This window comes from Penaeus japonicus, unplaced genomic scaffold (genome assembly GCF_977035675.1).
Source record: "Penaeus japonicus unplaced genomic scaffold, GWHDUDI00000001_assembly GWHDUDI00000033, whole genome shotgun sequence".
Classification (NCBI taxonomy): Eukaryota; Metazoa; Arthropoda; class Malacostraca; order Decapoda; family Penaeidae; genus Penaeus; species Penaeus japonicus.
The window spans coordinates 12,354,776-12,367,275 of NW_028234435.1; the positions used below are offsets into that span (position 1 = coordinate 12,354,776).

The 12,500-nt window shown below is 40.3% G+C and overlaps 1 protein-coding gene across 2 annotated transcripts in view; it reads right to left on the reverse strand.

Annotated features, from left to right (window-relative positions):
* Window positions 1-12,500, reverse strand: part of LOC122261948 (lysine-specific demethylase 2A) — a 41,077-nt gene that overhangs the window by 10,343 nt on the left and 18,234 nt on the right. Inside the window, exons 5-15 of one of the 2 annotated variants that reach the window (XM_043029799.2) lie at window positions 12,088-12,288; window positions 11,698-11,851; window positions 11,282-11,397; window positions 10,983-11,159; window positions 10,500-10,751; window positions 10,105-10,246; window positions 9,020-9,141; window positions 8,756-8,917; window positions 5,731-5,823; window positions 5,394-5,468; window positions 700-807 (exon numbers count right to left, since the gene is read on the reverse strand). In XM_043029799.2, the coding sequence (XP_042885733.2) occupies window positions 700-807; window positions 5,394-5,468; window positions 5,731-5,823; window positions 8,756-8,917; window positions 9,020-9,141; window positions 10,105-10,246; window positions 10,500-10,751; window positions 10,983-11,159; window positions 11,282-11,397; window positions 11,698-11,851; window positions 12,088-12,288 (1,602 nt within the window). The remainder of the gene's footprint in view (window positions 1-699; window positions 808-5,393; window positions 5,469-5,730; window positions 5,824-8,755; window positions 8,918-9,019; window positions 9,142-10,104; window positions 10,247-10,499; window positions 10,752-10,982; window positions 11,160-11,281; window positions 11,398-11,697; window positions 11,852-12,087; window positions 12,289-12,500) is intronic. The other variant, XM_086530419.1, reaches the window with a different exon arrangement.

Below are 12,500 nucleotides of genomic sequence, written 5' to 3' on the forward strand. Positions count from 1 at the left end.
TTCAGTAAGGTCTTAAGGTCTTGTATATATGTATATATATATATATTCCTTTGGAGGAATAGCTTTTCGTTTCCTTTCTAATTTTATCCATCTCAAAAGCTTTAGTTCAGAAGGAACAAAAGTAACCTAAAAATATATGGCATACTCTGACTTTCATTCTCTGTCACTCTCATTCTCATTTCAGTATCATTATCATTATCATTTTCATTATCATTCTCTTTCTCATTCTCTCTCTCTTTCTCTAAGCATGCAGAAACAATTAAGTTACACAACACTGACATCCTAGTATAATGACCCTGCTATATTAAAACTTTTTTTTTTCTTTTTTTTTATACAAGACTAAGAAATAAAGCCGCAACCAGCCAGAGGGGGTGGGGAGGGGGAACACTAGGGGCTGGGAAGGAGAAAGGAGAAAAGGAGGTGTGGGGGGAGAAGAGGGTATGGAAATTATGATAATGATAATGATGATGTTGACACCAGGATGAGAAATGGCATTGGGAAAGGGGATAGGATGGCATGGGATGGGGTGGGATGGAGATTGGGGATAAGAAAGAATGGGCTGGGGAATTGGAGGGGGAGGGGTGGAGGGGAGGGGAACCACCGAAACACCACAGAGAGGCGCGTCAACCCGGCACCATCCATCACCAGAGCGGATTAGGGGTTCTGGTCAGCCACAACAACCATGTATCACGTCTTTACCTCTTGCTTCACCTTCACTGGAGACATATCTTTCTTGGGATCAAAAGATTTTCCTCCTCCATTCTCCAATGTCTCTAGTTTAACCTTCACATCTTCTTCAGCTTCAGACTGCAAACATTTCAGAGGGTTTTAGTTTTCTCTCTCCGTTCACATCTACTCGACTCAATTCAACTCTTAAATGAAAAATAAACTCTTGACGTTCACAGAAGCTGCTACATACGGAGACATTCAAACTCATAATCGATAAAGAAAGAAAAAGTGTGTGTGCGTGTGTGTGTGTGTGTGTGTGTGTGTGTGTGTGTGTGTGTGTGTGTGTGTGTGTGTGTGTGTGTGTGTGTGTGTGTGTGTGTGTGTGTGTGTGAGTATATGTGGGTGGGTGTAGGTGGGTAGGTGGGTGGGTGTAGGTGGGTAGGTGGGTGTAGGTGGGTAGGTGGGTGTAGGTGGGTAGGTGGGTGTAGGTGGGTAGGTGGGTGGGTGTAGGTGGGTAGGTGGGTGGGTGTAGGTGGGTAGGTGGGTGTAGGTGGGTAGGTGGGTGGGTGTAGGTGGGTGTAGGTGGGTAGGTGGGTGGGTGTAGGTGGGTAGGTGGGTGGGTGTAGGTGGGTAGGTGGGTGTGGGTAGGTGGGTGTGGGTAGGTGGGTGTGGGTAGGTGGGTGTAGGTGGGTAGGTGGGTGGGTGTAGATGGGTAGGTGGGTGGGTGTAAGTGGGTAGGTAGGTGGGTAAGTGGGTGGGTAGGTAGGTGGGTAAGTGGGTGGGTGTAGGTGGGTAAGTGGGTGGGTGTAGGTGGGTAGGTGGGTGGGTGTAGGTGGGTAGGTGGTGTAAGTGGGTGGGTGTAGGTGGGTAGGTGGTGTAAGTGGGTGTGAGTGGGTGTGGGTGGTTGGGTGTGGGTGGATGTGGGTGTGGGTGGATGTGGGTGTGGGTGGATGGGTGTGGGTGGATGTGGGTGTGGGCATGGATGGGTGTGGGTGGATGTGGGTGGATGGGTGTGGGTGGATGGGTGTGGGCGTGGATGGGTGTGGGCATGGATGGGTGTGGGCATGGATGGGTGTGGGCATGGATGGGTGTGGGCATGGATGGGTGTGGGCATGGATGGGTGTGGGCGTGGATGGATGTGGGCATGGATGGGTGTGAGTGTGGGTGGATGTGGATGAAGATGGGTGTGAGTGTGGATGGGTGTGAGTGTGGGTGGATGTGGATGAGGGTGGGTGTGGTTGGATGTGGATGAGGGTGGGTGTGTGTGGATGAGGGTGGGTGTGTGTGGATGAGGGTGGGTGTGGGTGGATGTGGATGAGGGTGGGTATGGATGAGGGTGGGTGTGGATGAGGGTGGGTGTGGATGAGGGTGGGTGTGGGTGGATGTGGATGAGGGTGAGTGTGGATGAGGGTGGGTGTGGGTGGATGTGGATGAGCGTGGGTGTGGGTGGATGTGGATGAGGGTGGGTGTGGGTGGATGTGGGTGGGTGTGGGTGAGGGTGGATATGGGTGGGTGTGGGTGGATGTGGATGAGGGTGGGTGTGGGTGGATGTGGGTGGGTGTGGGCATGCATGTGTGTATCTGTGTGTGAGATATGTGCATATAAGTAGTTTTCTTATAATATACTATTATATCAAATATTCATAATTTGCTTAAATTTAAACAAAACGTATATTTGTGTGAGTGCGAGTGTGAGTGGTGAGAGTGTGTATACATATTCGAGTGTTGTGTGAAATCACGTGAGTGTGTGAGTGTGAGTGTGTTCATGTGAGCGTGTACATGTTTGTAGTTATTCGAGTCGGTGTAAAGCTGAATGATGATCTTAAATGTAATTATATAAATATCAATCTATACCCCAAACAGTAGCTATAATCTAAATCTAAGCAACTATAGTCATGCCTGCACTTATATATACTTCAACAAACCTATGTCTAACCACATACCATTCAAAAAATGATAAATAATCAATAACAATCAAAGGAATCTTACACCATATACAACAAAGGGAAAATCACATACTAATTGTACTAAAACAATAGTGGTAGCAGAAGAAGCATAAGGGGCGGTAGCAGCAATATCAGCAATAGCAGTGATCAAAACTAGTAATGGCAATAGTAGTATAACAGCAGTAATAGTAGTAGTGGTAGCTGTGTGAGTGTGCATTGCTAATAGTAATAGTAATACTGGTAGTTGCCAATATTATGGTAGTGGAGCTTGTCATAGTAATAGCAATTGTACATTAACCCACACAGGACGGGTGGTACAGCATGTGTACCGCGCATTCAAAAGCCCAGTTGCCGGGCGGCACAGTATTGTGCCAGCCATTCAATTGATTTAGGCCTAATAATTCGAACGCCCCGGCATTTGGACATTCAAGGCTAGAATTCCCCCGTCAGGAATGGGTTAATAGTAAAATTAATAATAATGGCAAAACCAATAGCAACAGTAGTGGCAGTAAAAATTGCAGTAGTAATGGTAATAGTAGTGGCAGTAGTAGTGATGGTAGCAGTAGTAGTGGTGGTAGTAATAATAGTGGTGGTGATAGTAGTAGTAGTCACAGTGGTGGTAGTAGTAGTGGTGGTGGTGGTGGTGGTGGTAGTAGTAGTAGTGGTGGTGGTGGTAGTAGTAGTTGTAGTAGTAGTGATGGTAGTATTAGTAGTGGTGGTGGTAGTAGTGGTGGTGGTAGAAGTGCTGCCGGTAGTAGCAGTGGCGGTGATAGTAGTGGTGGTGATAGGAGTGGTGGTAGTAGTATAGTAGTGATGGTAGCAGTAGTAGTGGTGGTGGTAGTAGTAGTGATGGTAGCAGTAGTAGTGGTGGTGATGGTAGTAATCATAGTGGTGGTGACAATAGTAGTAGCAGTAGTGATGGTGGGTAGTAGTAGTGGTGGTGGTAGTATAGTAGTAGTAGTGGTGGTAGAAGTGCTGGCGGTAGTAGCAGTGGCGGTGATAGTAGTAGTGGTGGTGGTAGTAGTAGTAGTAGTAGTAGTAGTAGTAGTAGTAGTAGTAGTAGTAGTGGTGGTGGTGGTGGTAGTAGTAGTAGTGGTGGTAGTAGTAGTAGTGGTAGTAGTAGTGGTGGTGGTAGTAGTAGTGATGGTAGCAGTAGTAGTGGTGGTGGTAGTAATCATAGTGGTGGTGACAATAGTAGTAGCAGTAGTGATGGTGGGTAGTAGTAGTGGTGGTGGTAGCATAGTAATAGTAGTGGTGACAGTAGTATAGTGGTGGTAGTAATAGTAGTGGTGGTAGTAATAGTAGTGGTGACAGTAGTATGGTGGTGGTAGTAATAGTAGTGGTGGTAGTAATAGTAGTGGTGGTAGTAATAGTAGTGGTGGTGACAGTAGTAGTAGCAGTAGTGATGGTAGTAGTAGCAGTAGTGATGGTAGTAGTAGCAGTTGTGGTAGTAAAAGTAGTGGTGATAGTAGTAGTGTTGGTAACAGCAGTGGTGGTAGTAGTGGTAGTAGTAATGGTAGTAGTAATATTGGTGGTGAGAGTAGTAGTGATGGTAGTATTAGATGTGGTGGTGATAGTAGTGGTGGTAATAGTAATAGTGGTGGTAGTAGTATGGTAGTAGTGGTGGTAATAGTAATAGTGGTGGTAGTAGTATGGTAGTAGTAGTGGAGGTAGTATTAGTAGTGGTGGTAGTAGTAGTGGTAGCAGTGGTGATGGTAGTAATGGTAGTAGTAGTAGTATAGTAGTAAGGTGGTAGTAGTATAGTAGTAGTATTAGTGGTGGTGGTTGTAGTAGTATATTAGTAGTAGTAGTAATATATTAGTAGTAGTAGTGGTGGTGGCAGTAGTGATGGTAGTAGTAGTGGTGGTGGTGGCAGTAGTGATGGTAGTAGTAGTGGTGGTGGTGGCAGTAGTGATGGTAGTAGTAGTAGTGGTGGTGGCAGTAGTGATGGTAGTAGTAGTGGTGGTGGTGGCAGTAGTGATGGTAGTAGTAGTGATGGTAGTAGTTGTAGTGATAGTAGTAGTAGTAGTAGTAGTAGTAGTAGTAGTAGTAGTAGTAGTAGTAGTAGTAGTGGTGGTGGTGATAGTAGAGTAGTAGTAGTGGTTGTGATGCTAGTACTACTACTACTACTACTTTCAGTAGCAGTAGCAGTATTAGCTTTAGTACTTATATAAGTAACAGTATCAATACTGGCAGTAATAGCAGTAATGATAATAGTAGTACAAGTAATTGCACTCCTAGTAGTCATTTTATTTACAGCTGTAATACTTATCATACATACTAGTCATTGTAGAAATTACTGGAGTCAGAGCACTATTAATTGTTAAAGTAGTAGCTTTCATAGCAAAAGAAGCATTACTAGAAACAGTATTGTTGTTATTGCAATAATAGATGTAGTGGTAGTACTAGTTATGATATTAGTGCTAATGCTATTATCAGTATTGGTATTGACAGTAGCAATAGTAGCATTAACAGTAGTAATAGCAGCAATAGCAGTAGCAACAAAAATAATATAATACTCAAGTTGACTTTAACCTAACTGCATGAACACTTTTTACTCGCACCACATTCAAGGGACCTCAAATTCCAATAAGGAATGGAAAAAAAATATTTCCCTCTTCTCCAAAGCCTTAAAATCTGGCAATCTATTAATGTAATGACTAACACCCAAAAATTTCAGTGCAAATAAAATGTATCCACTAATAAGACTAAGTTGCTTGAGGAAATCAATGCAATGCTGAATGCAATATATACAGAAAGGAAGTTTTACAATACCCACCAAGACCTGTGGAGTCTTTATATCACCCGTGTCACTCCCTGCTGTTGAGGTTCGACTGCTTGGAACCCGATTGTGCTGAAAGCAAAAGCCAGGTTAGGTGTACCTCTTCATGTCTGGCTCCAGAGTTGAAAGTTCTGAATTCACTAACTACAAAGCTTACTCTTCCAAATTTAGAGTTTAGGAAATATAGCAAAATGATTCAAGAATTTCTAATTTTCCATTAAAGGGCAGAAAGGACTTAAGACCCATTTCATTTAGACAAAAACACATGAGAAAAAAAAAAACTCTAAGACCTCACACTTCCTCTTATTCTACTGAAGATGCACTTGTCACTTACTTTGTACTCCTTATTATATCCTTCTTTAACACATTCTGGACACTCCCAGCTGTTGGGCAGATCCTCGTTGACAATGCCATCCACGTCGTCATACTTTGGAACAGAAAAAGAGGTCAGTCAAGAGCAACTTCACTGTGGCATACTTTTTCCCCCCAAAATGGTAAAAATGGTTCAAGAAAAAGCTTTTTAAATTAGAATGAACTAGTTTGCTTAGTTTTAACCTGCCCTCCTCTCATCTAACCCCAAAATCTACCATAATTCAAATATGGTCTCCATGAACACAATAACCTAGGCGGATGTCCATTCACATATTAGCCACTATCTTGACAGAGATTAAACTCTGACTGGTATCTTCAAGCAAGCATACCAACCCTAAAATTTGTTCATCTATCCAAATTATTTCTGAATTATTATAAACTCCTCCCTTTGCCTTAAGCAAACCAAACAAAAGTTTTCATGACTTGTCACTAACTTTTGTGTAATACTTTTTCTCATTTACCAATAATCATCACAATTCAACACTTTATCTTCTGTTCTCATTTATCATAATTTACTCTTACAATTTACATGATCCTTTCACAATCTGCTATTCAAACATTTACTTTACAAAAAAAATACTAAAAAGCTACTCTTTATCTGCCAAAAAATCTACATTATAACCACATATCATAAGCAAAATTTAATTCTTTTCAGACTGCACTTTCAATAACTCTACAAATTTATCCTGCAAAATGTGTTCAAATATTCATACTGAAACCCTAAATGGTCGGAATGCCGGGGTTTTCAAACACATAAGCCTAACACCTCAGGATTCTCGGGCGCACAAATCGCAAGCCTGGGCTGTCCAAGTGCCGGCCTTGACCAAATATCTCGTCGCCAGTGTCTGACCCAAAAACAACGAAATGTGTCAGCACGTCAGCAGGCGCGAATGGGTTAATATGACAAATATCATCTACCATTAGACAAAATCAGAAACTACTCAAGCAAATTGCATACTAGACATTTCTCATACCGTTTTGCACGAAGTTTAGACTTTAATACTCTAATTATCTTTTTGACAATTTTAACATATATGTTATTTGATGTTACAATACACCTGAAAAAAAAAATAACAATAATAATAAAATAATAAATAAATAAATAAATAAATAAAATCAATAATCTACAAATGAGAGTCAAGTGGCTGAATGTCACATCACAAGGCCATCTTAACCCAATCCCAACTGGCCCGGCGATAAGTGGAAACCCCCTACGCAAGGCCTATGCAATATTGCATCGGGAACATCACACTGGTGTGTCGTTCCGTCATCTCGCATTTAGCTGTGTCACACAGGCGTGATGCACCGTCATCATAGGGTTAAGAATGTTTACAAATGAACTAACACTAGGTACCCTGAAAAGCAACCCTAATTCAAATTTGGTCTTGACTTGCTTACTTATTCCCTAATTGTGCTCAACTTTTGATAAAGTATAATAATTTATCAATAACTTAAAAAGCTTGTTCTCTTGTTTTCCTAAGCATATTCTTTTACTTTCAAGCTTACTTACCTTTATCTGCATAATTATTATTTCAATGCCAGCTTTTATTCTAATATTTAAAAAAAAGTACCAATAACTTTGCTCCCACACCTTTCATCACATTTTGTAATGCCCAAGTCATCATATGAATATCAATAAGGTTAAATGATAGAACTACAATCTACAGTCAGATTGTAAATGTCATACTACAATACATAACTTTAAATCTAATTGTCCAATAAGTACTATCATGCAGTCAAGACATTTAGTATAACTGAGTTTAGCCCCTTGCGAAAGGAGGGCCAAGCAAGCTAACTGGCCTTCACAGAACAGGTGATCTCTGAGCCATCGGCACCGACTAAAAATTACAGGGATGGGGAAATCGTTTTCTCCACCCTCCTGCCAGCATAAATTTCCATACAAATATTTTTCTTTAAATCCATCACAAAACAATGGTTTTGGCCGACTTTAGAAAGCTGTAGCTTTGAAACTTCACGATTGTGAGGAGCTTCCCATGTCACATTGTGTACACTTTTATGCTCAATGGGTGTAATGGGTTAACCCATTTGCGCCAGGCTGAGTATTTGCCTGATACTGCTCCCTCCGTGAAGATAATAAGCACACACAGCCTCCAAGTGCTAGATTGCTCCTTGTGCGATACCCCGCTACATTTCTCAGAGTGATCTACACCTGCCCAATTTTGCTGCGGAATGCTGAGAGGTATTTTTCTTGTATGTATATATATATACATATTTTTTTTTTTAATCAAGAATAATGTGTCTATAGAAATGCCAGTGGAATGAATATATACATACATAACTATGTAAAATGTGTATTTAGATGGAGTGATCATGACACAATAGGACATCATCTCGCAGAGGCGAAATATTCCCTTTACTTGATACCACATCATCCAGTGTGAATGGGTTAAGCAAAAGGAATAATATTTTACATTTGTTACAAATGCCATTCCATACACTTCTCTGGACAATACTTTTGAAGATCCTTTATCCCACATAATATTCAAAAACATTTTACTACCCTATAACAGAGGAAAAATGATAACATCTTTACATCTCATTGCTACACAGTAAAAGGGGTAATCCTTGATATTTAAAATTTTTCTGGAGAGCAATCCAAAGTTTCCACCCAAAGGCTTTTTTCCTCTGCCACTACGGTTTTAAAAGCTACATCCTCTTACCATTGACAGTCACTATAATTTATCCTAACTCAAAGTATAACTTTATGTCATGAGACTGAACATCCTTTTTTGAGATACATAGACACTAACACAAGTGGCTGTTTTTTTTGTAGAGATATGCCATTCATACACTTTATGGATCTCACCACAACTATTACCACGGTGGGACTATCTCAATTTACCACTTTTTCGAGATAAATTACAAGTTGACAGCAATAAAATCATTTCTGCAAGAGGTCTGACACTAATGAACATGAATACCACCAGCATCAAATAAAACTTACTGTAAGGGAGCAGTATACATACCTTACTCGACAAACACTTGAGATGTGAAATCTTGTAGCAGATGCAACACTCGAATAGGCCACTTGGCACATTTTGAGGAGGTTTTTGTGGTGGAGTCGTTATCACTCGTCCCCATCCATCCAGTTGACATTCGTAGCAAACAGCCGTCACTGGGAGCATTGGCTGGTGGCATAAAAGGTGTTGTTACCAGATCCATGATCAAAGTAGAAATTTTTAACCTTATTCAAAACAAGAGGGGTCAATCAACAGTTGAAAGTAGCTTACCTGGGTGCATTTCTTCATTTTGCAGGTTTGCTTCATGGTGCCTGGCCCACCATATTTGACCATGTCCATGCAAAAACCACACTGTCTACAGTCATCTCTTAGGCATGACTCACACAGTTTACCTGAAAGACAAGAACACAATAAGAACATCTTACACAGAATAAGCAGAGTATTTTTTTTTTTTTAACAAAAAAAAAATCTAAAACAAATCACTTTCAAAATGTGCTTGCAACACAGCAAATTAAAATGGAAAATCTAAATATAAATTTATATTCCGAGATGTAAGCAAAGTATCCAGAGAGCAAATCCTAACACAGCTGTCTTGATAAATATCCAGGACACAACTGCCCATAACTTGAATTTATGGTATTATCCATACTCTACTTGGGACTATCATCACAACTGAGGGACTGAGTAATCTTAGTACCATTTGAATCCCTCCTGCTGGCAACTTCAGTTAACAATTCCTATCAGTCAACTAATCATATTCAGAGGCAATATGTTTTCATTTGTCATTCTTGTTTCATAACCAAATATAAACATACCACCACAATCAGGATTTTCTTAAATCTCTTTTGTACTTCTAGTTTCACATCAAAAATTTTAAAAATTATGTGTGCTCATGGTGACTAATCATGTCTATAATACTAAAAATTTAAACCATCAGCCATGCAGCCAGGTTACCGAGTCATATAATTAACAAAATGTGGCTCAGATGAATTTTTACATGTACTACACCTCTTAGCTGCTGAGCAGGTCTGTATTGGTGAATGGAAATCAATCAACTAACATCTGGCTCAGTGGCAATCTGGACTATGCTATAAGGATGTGTGTGTTTAAATCCTTTTCATTCCTTCTTTATGCCATGTCAATCTGGCTGCCTTGTGTTAGCTAGAGCCAGCAGGTCCTGGGAGAATACTGTTTTTTATCTTCAGATTTGGTCAGGTTAAGAGTACACAAGCATATACAAATCTTTCTCTTTTTGTTTCCTTCTTTTTTCACATGCATTGTGGCAACTCTAAGTTGCATTGGAAGTGCATAGACAACACTCATGTTACAAAAAGATGAAGACCATCACAACTTACATCTCACTCTTCTGTGTCTAATTTTGGCAGCATTGGGAGGTAGTCTGACCACTTTATTCTCATCGGAATTCCTTCGTCTCCTTTTGGTCATAGCCCCTGCTGGGTCAGTCAGAGGTCGTTTCACGCCAAACTTTGTTGATTCCTAAATGAATGACAAAATAAGTATTTAAACAAACAAACAAACAAACGAACAAACAAACAAACAAACGAACAAACAAACAAACACACACATATATATATAAGTACATACAGAAAATATAAAAGCTATCACTTCTGAAAGGCATAAATGAACAATATCAAAATTTACACATCCTTCATACAATTATATTACATTCAATGATAGTAACATCACCTCTTCACTCTTTTCAGCATAAACTCCTGCCGTACACACTTACCCGAGGCCACCACTCCAATACTGGTCGACTTGTTGTAGACAGCTCTGGGGTATCATATCTGTGCTTCTCAACGACTGTGCGCACATCTCGAATTAAAGCTATGGGGTCTGTGATGAGCTCTGGCACACACTTCTTGCTGGTGGGTAGAGCATGGAGGTACATGACGATTGCCTTAAGGCCATGCAGCTCGTACTGTGTGAGGTGAATGTGCTCCTCTGGAACATCCTCTCCTCCGTCACTCTCTTCATCCTCCTGTTGCAATAGAAAAATATTGGTTTTATTAACAAGTTTATCTACCATATGCTGATGTCAACTTTCATTAATAATCATTGCCAAACTCTCAATAAAGTTATGTCTCAACAACATTCTGAAAACTAAAAATACCTCTTTTGTGCTCATTTTTAGAGCCCTATCTATATATATATAAAAAGAAAAGAAAAACGACTTTTATTGCATTACTGATTTTTTTTTTCTGATACTTACCCCTTTAACTTTATTATTATTATTGTTCTTTTTCTTGGAAGCCAAATATCTCTCGTATTTTTGCTGCTCATCGGGAGGGAGAGTGAGGTGTGTGCGGCCAAGCAATACATGGACATAGCGCTCCAGGACATACCAAAGCATCTCCGTGAAGAAAGGATATCTGAACTTCTGAGGTACCTGCAGGAGGAGATGTTGCCTTAATAAATTATATTTTGATTGCACAAATACATTATCAGGTTTTTTTTTACTTATAACACAATATTCAGATTGAAAAGGGACTAGTTAAAAAAATGACTTACATGTGTAGCATCTTCAACCTGAGCAACACGCAGCTGTTTCTCTATGCCAAAGCTGTGTAAAAAGTTTCCTCCAAATACTAAGGAATCCTCTGGGGTATACACCGCATGAATCCAACCTACATATCAATGGAAGATAAGGGAAAAACATTAAAGCTGGATTAGCTAAACATACAAATGACTTATTTGTATGCCCAAAAACACATATGAACACATATTTTCTTCTCTAAAGACAAACCATCATTAACCCATTAGCAGCGGATGGCATGATTTGCTGCCAAGACAGAGTCGGTCGTAGACGCGAATGGCTCCGTGCCAGGCAATGTATACCCACCATCCTACTCCACACATATTTTATTAAAACCACGACCAATGGGTTAAAAGTACAATACACAGCACAGTGCTGAGGGGTGAATTACCAGTGGGAATAAAAAAGGTGTTCCCTTGTCTGAGCTCTATTCGGGCACACTTCTCAACTGTGTCCCCAAAGAAAATGTCGCTTTGCTTGCCCGATAATACCCACTGTTCGTACAGTTGCAGATTGCGTTCCGTGGGGGGTATCAGCCAGAAGATCTGGGAATGGAAGTGGTTGAGTCTTATACCATGCACCCTTATACATCCTAAAAAAATTATATAATGATTGGTTTACCATCTTCAATTTTGCCTTTTAGTATTTTTAATAAAACAAGAAAAAAGAATGCCAAGGACGGTAGCCTCGAACAGACATTCTCTGTAATTAAGTAAATGTTACAACAAGAATGAATGCCCAACTAAAAGAAATAATTATGCCACTCAGACAACTGGCTTACCTTCCTTCCCCTCAGGACATGATACCACACAGAAGTGCCCCCAAAGTCGATGTGGAAATCTGTGTAGCATCCTCTGACGGACATGAGGCAATACTTCTGGACCTTTGGGTACATCATGTCTTCAAGGACATTGGTGGCTTCTGTCTGTGCTTCCTTCAGGTGTCTGGGCCAAACTCTCTCAACCCAGTCAACTTGACGTACCTGAAACACATTGCACCATTAGCTTTTTACAGGGAAGTTACATGGCTTTTTCATAAATAGGATATACCTCTGTAAAAATAATCAGAACTTTTGTTTCCAAAATAACGACTTGAACTCTTTCATCTGTAATAATCATGTATGTTCATTATTTGTCTGTTATTTGTTCCCTCTCACTCTTTACAAGGTGTGAAAATTTGTGAGTAAGACTATTA